Below are 9,497 nucleotides of genomic sequence, written 5' to 3'. Positions count from 1 at the left end.
ATAGAAATTGAAAGAATCCACTGATCACCTCCTGAAAGAGATCCCAAAAGGAAAACCTCCAGGAATATTATAGCCAAATTCCAGAATTCCCAGGTCAAGGAGAAAATATTGCAAGCAGCTAGAAAAAAGGAATTTAAATACTGTGGAGCTCCAATAAGGATAAAGCAAGATCTAGCAGCTTCTACATTAAAGGACCAGAGGGCATGGAATATGATATTCCAGAGGGCAAAGGAACTGGGACTACAGCCAAAAATCATGTACCCAGCAAAACTAAGCATTATCTTTCAGAGGCAAACATGGAATTTCAAGGAGAAAGAAGTGTTTCAGGCATTTGTTATGAAAAGACCTGAACTGAATAGAAAATTTGACTTTCAAATACAAGACCCTGGAGAAGCATAAAAAGATAAACAAGAAAAAGACTTATATTAAAAGATCAAACTATTTATATTCCTACATGGGAAGATAATACTTCAAACTCATAAAGAGGAAAAAGACAGATCAAAATGTGAACGCCATTCTGGGCTTGCACACTAGACTGGGAAGGCTGTCTGGTTGGTAAGAATTATCATCTTTAGGTAATGTAGGGCTTCTGAACTCTGCTTGGGGCCATGTGCTCTCTCTTAGAGGCAATATGGTGCTGGGTATTTTTTTTTTCAGCTTGTGTTAAATGTGCTCAATGCTTTCCTAATATTTAATATATTTTAATAAATGCTTACTACCTAAATGGGTACAACAGCCATTAATTTAAAAGTAGCAATATCTCAGAAATGCCAGCCTAGTTTCCAAACAATTTAGCCAGAAATAGTCTAAAAACAATATTTTATAAAATACAGAAGCAAGATGCTGTCTGCATCCAGAGAAAGAAATTAAAAATAATAGTTTGTATTAAATGTTTTTACATATATGTGCACACATACATATATTCATACATACATGTATGCAAACATGTAGGTGTATATTGTGTGCATATATATATATATATATGTATGTATGTATTTATGTGTTATGGGCCCAGAGCACTCCAGAAGTTCTCAGGGGTACATCAAAGAACCTTCTCCTTGAGAAACTAAATCAAAGGATAGACACACCTAAAGAGGTAAGTGGAACCAGATCGCAATGGAGCTAGCTTTGGGACCAGAACCCTTCATTCTAGTCTCCCTCACCCCTGGGGAGATAAGATTAGGTGTGGCTGCTGCCTTTGTGGCCTGAGGAGGAGAGAGATGGCTTGAGAGATCTGCAGCCACCCTTCACCCAACTCCTTCAGCCACCACCAATGGGGGATAGTCCTTCCTCAATAAGGCAACTTTCCATAATCAGACAATCACTTCATTGAACCACCATCAAACCTCTATAAAAGTATCTGCCTGTCTCCTGCTCAAGGAAATTGGTATCTCAGAATCACACTCTGTGCCATGCCTTTTTCCCCATGAGAAGAAGTCAAAGGATTTCTCTCTTGGTTTCCCTTCCCCAGCCCTTAAATAAACTATTATCATATTCTATTGGATTTGTGTGCAAGAGGGTGTAATACTTTAAAGAAGAATTCCTAAGAACCACAACCTGAACCCCAAACCCAAATCCCTACCCTATTTCCCCATAACACATGTATGTATGTGTGTCTAATGATAGTCATCTCTAGGACTGGAGGGAAGGGGAGAAGTATTAAAAATCCATAACAGAATAAGGTAAAATTCAGATGGAAGCATAGAAAATAGAGTAGCTTTGAAAGTGTACTTATTGTATAGAATTTTAGAGTATAGTACTCATTATATTTTTTTCAAAAAAAACAATGTGAAATAGCAGTTCTTAATTTTATAGTGAATCTCTTCATCTTGTTCTGTTTACATGGAAATGTTCTCTTTTATCTTTTTGTATTTAGGTTCAAAATAAATAAAAAGAAAAATCAAAGCTACACATAGTGATATGAAAAATTTGTCTAAGTTACTATTGATTAGGTAAATGCAAATGAAAACATCTCTGGGGTTCTGCCTCACACCTGTCACATTGGCTAATATGACAGAAAAGGAAAATGACAAATATTGGAGGAGATATGGAAAAATTGGGGGACAATAACACACTTTTGGTTGAGTTGTGAACTGATCCAAGAAGTCTGGAGGACAATTTGGAACTTTGTCGAAAGGGTTATATATGGTAATATCACTACTAGGTTTGTATCCCTAGGAGAGCAAAGAAAAAAGAAAAGGTTTTTCAAATAGAAACATATTTATAGAACCTCTTTTGCTGGTGCCAAAGTATTTAGAAATGGAAGGAAAGACCATTAATTAGGGATTGACTGAACTATAATTGTGATGGCATACAATTTTTTTTGTTTGTTTTTTTGCGGGGCAATGGGGGTTAAGTGACTTGCCGAAGGGTCACACAGCTAGTAAGTGTCAAGTGTCTGAGGCCGGATTTGAACTCAGGTACTCCTGAATCCAGGGCCGGTGCTTTATCCATTGTGCCACCTAGCCACCCCGATGGCATACAATTTTGCTAAAAGAGGTGATGAGGAGAGAAGCTTCAGAAAAAATCCTGGGAAAATTTAAATGAACTGATAAAAAATAAAATGAGCAATGCAATATATCATTATAGAGAGTAGAAGCAATATTGTACAATGATCATATGTGAATGACTTAGCTATTCTCTGCAATACAAAGATACAAGCAAATTCTAAGGGATTTATGATGAAAACGCTATCTACCTCCTGAGAAAATAACTTATGGAGTCTGAATGTAGATTGGAATTAACTCTTTTGCTTTCATTATTTTTATTGCTTTTTTTGCTTGTTTTGTTTTATTTTTGTCTGTTTTCTTTTCTGCAATATAGCTAATATGGAAATATGTTTTGCATGACAGCACTTATCAACATATGTTGGGGAGGGAGGGAATTTGGAACTCAAAAGTTATAAAAATGAATGTTAAAAATTGATTTATTGATCATTGAGAAAAAATAAAATAAGAACATTCTTTAAAAAATAAAAATCACAAATCAATCTTTCTTATCTCTAATAAGACCTTGATAAAAGGAAGAGAAGGCACTGAAATAAGAATAACTTAGATTAGACATAGATATGCACATGGGTAGCTAGATGGTACAGTGGATATAATGTTGGGCCAGGAGTCAGGAAAACACATCTTCATGAGTTCAAATCTGGTCTCAGGGTCTCAGACACTAACTAGCTGTGTGACTGGGCATGTCACTTAACCATGTTCTTCCTAGTTCCTAAACTGTAAAATGAGGTGGAAAAGTAAATGGCAAACTATTCCAGCATCTTTGCCAAGAAAATCCCAAGTTGTATCAAGAAGTGTTGAACAAAACTGACAAGACTGATAACAATAAAAATACAAACTTTCAAACAATATGAGTTATTCAAAACCAGAATGGAAGACATTTAACCATAGGATTCCTTTTACTAGAGGTATTTAGAAATCCCACTAAGCCCCATGCATATGTGTGATCGATATAATTATAATTTCTTCAAGAGATATAGACATGGGCAACTTAACTGCTCCAAGACCACACAGACAAAAAGGACTTGGTTTCTGGCACCATTCAGTCCCATAGTCATTAGAGAGAGTAAAGTCCCTGACCATTTAAAAAGATACTAACATCTGTGATGTTTTGAAATTCTTCACATCTTACTTCCAGGGATGGTATTAGTATCATCTATTCTGTTACTCTGGGCCTCAAAGCAGTTTCTCAATAAGTCCCAGAGGGTTTGATGTTACAGTTTTAATAAGAAACCCCATGGTCCAGTGTTTAGCAATTATCTTGGAAGTAGCTTACTTTGGATCAAGTTCTAGCCCTCCCAAGGTGAAAGCAGTAAGCCTGAGCCAGTATAACCAGTATGGCTAAGTGCGATGCCGTCAGCAAGGTTTACTTAGCTCTTTGAACCTCTCCCTGACAGTCACTATTTATTTTCAACTAAGATTTCAATTTCATCCTGGTGAGTGCCTATGTTTATAGGAGAATGGTGAATACTGGGTGGGGTGGTTGGAACTATGAATCAATGATTTAGTGGAACAAAAAATATTCTAGCAAACCTGACTTTCAAGATCTGATTTTGCCACATAATATCTTTGTGCTTTTAAGCAAATCTTATTTCCATTTCTCCCTCACTCCACTCCTAGCACAGATTTTGGTTTCCTAATGTATAAAATGAGGAGTTGAATTCAATGATCTCTAAGTTCACTACCAGGTTTGATTCTCTTTGGAAATAGGGTCTATGTGATCTTAAGAGAGAAAATGCTAGTATAGTTGGCTTGTGTTGTTTTCAGCAAATTTCCTTTACCCCCCCACACACACCCCAAAACTCAACAATGTGAGTGAACAATTTCTGACATACCAACTTCCACTGCTAGGTATTTGCTACTTGTCTCTCAGCACTCATGTCTCAACCACTTTGAGTGACCCCTGTTGACCAAGACAGATTTTCACAAGAAGCCAGTATTCATCAACACCTGGATGGGTACCTCTTCACATATTAGGCACATATTAAATGATTTATGATGGATTGTTGAGTGACCGACATCCACTGTCCTACTTTCTCCTAGGATGTAACTACTTTAATCTGGGAACTCAGAGTTCACTATTGCTTACAGACATGTTCTAGATTTTATCATGAAATAAACTGAGAATTCTTGGAAAGTCTTTCTTCTATTCCAGAGATGGGCAAACATTTACTGTAAAGGGTAAATATTTAAGGCTTTGTGGACCAACAGCAAAATCTAGAAAAATATGTAGAAACTTAAATAACAATAGATGAAATAAAATCCATAAACTTTTATTGATTAAATTGAAAATATAATGATAACAATTAAACACAAATTTTGTAATAAAAGTCTACCAGTGAGAAGAATGGAATTTAGGGAATAGGGGTTTATTAATCAAGTTATAAATCCAAACTTTGGGAATGCACCCCAATTGGTAGGACAAAATCATACCACCAGTAGGACAATGGAAAAGGTGATTAGAGGGAATGAAGTTATTGTCTTTAGAACTGTGTCCTACATGAAAAAACAATGTCAAATCGACGTCTAATTTGTCCTCTACCTCCAATGTCTATAAGTGAGTCCCTTTTAAATTAGTCTAATTATCTTAATGGTTCTGAACAAATTATGCCTGTCATCACCTTGTTTATTTTAGAGAGTTTTTCCCCATTAATAAAGGCTTCTTTAGATAACCTTTGTCCTGACCTGTTCTTATCAATTTTCCTTAGCTCTTCCATAAGGGAGGACTCTATATGGAAAGCAATAAGCACTCATAGATTTCCAGTGCTCTCTCTTCCTTAAAATGTCACCTTTTATTCCTGAAAATTTAGACTCCTTTGTCCTGGAAATTAAGTGGATATTAATTCTAGAATGAAGGAAATGTAGAGTCACTCTGACCCTTTCATCTTTCATAGTGCTTGACCTAATGAAAGACACTCTTGTTCCATTAGTTCAGATAGAACACAGTTGGAATTTTTGGGGGGGATTAATTATGTGTGTATTGTGTGTATGTATGTATGTGTATGTATAAACACACACATATACACATGTATATACATTGTATACATACATACATATAATGGTATACTCTATATACATACATATATGTATATATGTGTATGTATATACATATACATATCTGTATGTTTTGTGTATAGGTGTGTATAATTGCAGACCCCAGAATTTTTCTTTATTTTGTAGTAATTTCAATGTGACTAAAGCTGAGCTTCACATCCGAACAGATTAGCTAGTTTCAATTTCTGTTCTTCCGTGTGATCTTACATGTTGGATCCTAGGAAAGGGAGGAAAAACATCACTTATTAGATGACTACTATGTTTCAGAAACTAAGCTACGAATTATAAAATAAATCATTTCATCCTCAAATCCACTTTTTGGGTTAAGTGCTATATTATCCATATTTACAGTTGAGGAAACTCAGGCAGAAAGAAGGTAAGTGACTTCCCATGGTATACAAAGATAATAGGGGGTCTAAGGACGGATTTTAATGTAGGTCTTCCTGATTCTTGGCCTATCTCACTTTTTACTGTGAAACCAAACCATTTCTCTTTCTGATTCAGTAGTTTTCTCCTTTACATTTCAGTCCATCCTGGACTGACCTAACTATATCTCCTTCATTATTCCTGAAAGTCTCTATTACTCTTATCCCTCAAATTCAGATACTCCCTTTATTTTTTTATCCTTTCGGTCTGGATAATTTTCCTAAATGGAAACTGTCTCTGCTTTTATGAAACTCAGCTCTATGATTTGTAATTACAGACTAGCTCTATAACCTCATGTCATTATCAGTAACATGCAGTCACTGATAGACAGCATAGGTCATGGAAATGGATTTTACACAAGATACAACTTGAGTTGATTCCTGAAAAAATCCAGGGTAACATTTACAAAGTCATGTAAATTCAAAACACATAAATATTAGAAATAAGTGATATCAAAATGTGGAAAATTATTACAACTTTGTAGGGAGATGAGACCAAAAAATATCTCATGTATTAAATGGAACCTCATTAAACCTTTGAAACAATTAAATTTTCAAACTAAATTAAGTTTTTAAAGACTCTAAGAGAAGGAAGTGAAAAGGGAGTACAATCTAGGCTTGGAAAAATAAAATAGAGGTATTATACTAAATTCCTTTAGTAGCCAGGAACAGACTGACTTTTTTCTTTTCCTCATTTATGCTGGGCCTTTCACTTTTTGAGTGATGAAACCAGTTCTAATCTTTTTTTTTTTTACAAAGCAGAAGTGATGTGCACATTGTTCTTTCAATCCTTGTCCATTTCTTTTGTGGTTTATACTGTTAGGAAATTTTGAGAATTATTCTCAAATTATCTTTGTTGACGTATTCCTCTGGGGCTTTCAGAATTTCTTCAAATTAACAGGAGAAATACTTTAAATACATAAGTAATGATGCTGATGCTGATGAATGAGATTTGCAATGATGGAGGAAAATTACCACCACTAAGGATAAGAGGTGTCATTTTTTTAAAATCACCTCTAAATAACACCTTAAAGAAAATTCACTATTGAAACCCAATCGACAACCAACTCTTTACAGCTGGGAGCATGTACTCAGCTGCTGGAAATGAAAAAAATGCAGCCTTTAAGCCACCAAAATGATCCAAAAAGAAGTTTCATGAGTGGCAAAGGATATCCTTCAGAAATTACCAGAAATCCCAATATTAAAACCATAGGGCACACACACAAAAACTAGGCTTCCTTGAGTCATCATGTGTATTTACACATTAACTACAATTGCCAGCCCCTCAATGAGCATACATTGGCATATTGAGCATTCTTTTACCAATCCCTCTCTTTCTTACATTTAGATGATTCAGGGGAGAGTCACTGGAGAACCATATCTTATTGTCCTCCTGCTGTTTCTAATTCTATTGTTGACCTTGGCCTTCTGGTCACAGTCAGTGTTCTCTGCATCAGCCCAAGTTACAATCTACAACACTGAGCTTCTTGTTGGATGGTGAGAGCAATAAGCGTAGTCATTCCAAAACCATTTATCATACCAGCAGTCTCCTCTCTCTGGACAAAGCTGAGAAGACTTGGTGAAGACAGAAACTATTAATCATCATGGTGATACCCAATACCTCATACCTGGACCCTTCAATGGTAACTCTGATAGGTTTGTCTGGTTTGGAACATGTGCAGTTCTGGATTGGGTTCCCCTTTTGTGCCTTGTGCATGGTGGCTTTGCTGGGGAATGTCCTCCTTTTAATAATTATCCCCTCAGAGCGCAGCCTCCATCAGCCTATGTATGTCTTCTTGGCTGTGCTAGCTGCCAATGACCTGGGTCTCTGTGCTTCCATAGCTCCCAAGATGCTTGCCATTTTCTGGTTCAATGCTTGTACCATGACTTTTGATGCTTGTCTTACACAACTTTTCTTTATTCATGCCCTCCAGGGCATGGAATCAGGTATCCTGTTAGCAATGGCCTTTGACCGCTATGTGGCCATCTGTAATCCCCTTCGTCACTCAGCTATCCTCACACCATCTGTTCTGGGTCAGCTGGTTGGGGTGGTGGCAGCCAGGGCTATAATTTTGGTGAGTTTGGGGCCTATCCTGCTCAAACGCTTGCACTTCTTTCGTTCCACTATGGTAGCACATTCATACTGTGAGCACATGGCTGTGGTCAAGCTAGCTGCTGTAGATACTCGAATTAATAAGGCCTTTGGTCTGTTTGTGGCTTTTTCTATCTTAGGTTTTGATATGATATTTGTCCTTGTCTCTTATACTCTGATTCTGCAGGCCATTTTCCACCTTCCTCAGAGAGAGGCAAGGATCAAAGCATTCAATACTTGTACAGCTCATATTTTTGTTTTCCTTGAGTTCTATGTTCTTGCCTTCTTTTCTTTCTTTAGCCACCGATTTGGTCATGTACCTCCATATGTGCACATCCTTTTGTCTACCATTTATCTCCTTGTGCCTCCAGCACTGAATCCCATTGTCTATGGTGTGAAAACTAAGGAGATTCGAGTCAGGGTGGTAAGAATATTTATCCCAAAATATTGCTCTATTAAGTGAATTAACTTTCCCTTCCAAGGCCATGGGAAGGATAAATTTCCCTCCTGGGCATATGCATATAATTAAGATTTCCTGGCTGCTTGGCCATTCATATGCTCTTTATGTAATGATTGAGGCCAAAGCCAAAGAGTTTCAGGTCCCAGTAACCTCAGCTTGTTTTCTGGCAAATCAAAGGTAGGGGCAGAGGTTTTAGCTCATTGAGAAAGTAAGAAACAATTTTATACATAGCTGGGAAATTGTCACCAGGTGTCTTTAACAAATGGTTCACATGAATTTATGCATAATAACCTTTTCCTTTTAAAGTGCAAATAATATTAGGACTCAGAAATTAAAATGTCACCATTAGTGATTGTGAATACCTATTTGATTTGATTTGATTTGATTAAAGCCAAAATTTGCCTACAGAAAATAATAGTCTGAGCGTGTGTTCTTGTTCCAGGATTATTATACTAAATTAGGAACTAACATAAAAAAAAAGATATTCGTTATTTGGAAATTAAGAAATGTGCTAGTTCTGTGGCCCAAGAGATTTCTATTTACTGCCCTGTAAGGGCATAATAATAGAAACTACCCCTCACAGTTGTTTTGGGATCACAGAATTGTAAAGTATTTAACTGCAATGCCTGGTACAGAGCAAGAACACATTCCAACTAAATTAAAGTCACCTGGTTAATTGATTAGTTTTAGTTTGTTTTAAGAATATGTAATATATTTAAGGTATTAGATTTCTAAATTTTCTTATGATGTGCAATTCAGTAAGCAATTGTATCAGCAATAGCAGAAAAACAATTTTTCTTATAATCTAGATGTTGTTAGGAAGCTATCATTCTATTATCTCTGCTGACCACATGTTCTGAAGTACTATAAATTAAGAACTGTTATTCTAAAATAAAATATTTGGAATTATTGTTTTAATCAAGTATTTATATAGATATTTTAAAAGGGATAACTGGTAA

General features: G+C 36.1%; 1 protein-coding gene across 1 annotated transcript; it reads left to right on the top strand.

Annotated features, from left to right (window-relative positions):
• Positions 1 to 7,590: 7,590 nt before the first annotated feature.
• On the top strand, positions 7,591 to 8,541 carry LOC122748042 (olfactory receptor 52A1-like). Its single transcript, XM_043993773.1, has one exon. The coding sequence runs from the start codon at positions 7,591 to 7,593 to the stop codon at positions 8,539 to 8,541; it is 951 nt and encodes a 316-aa protein (XP_043849708.1).
• Positions 8,542 to 9,497: the final 956 nt, after the last annotated feature.

Source organism: Dromiciops gliroides, chromosome 3 (genome assembly GCF_019393635.1).
Source record: "Dromiciops gliroides isolate mDroGli1 chromosome 3, mDroGli1.pri, whole genome shotgun sequence".
Classification (NCBI taxonomy): domain Eukaryota; kingdom Metazoa; phylum Chordata; class Mammalia; order Microbiotheria; family Microbiotheriidae; genus Dromiciops; species Dromiciops gliroides.
This window is presented reverse-complemented; position numbering and strand designations above follow the sequence as displayed.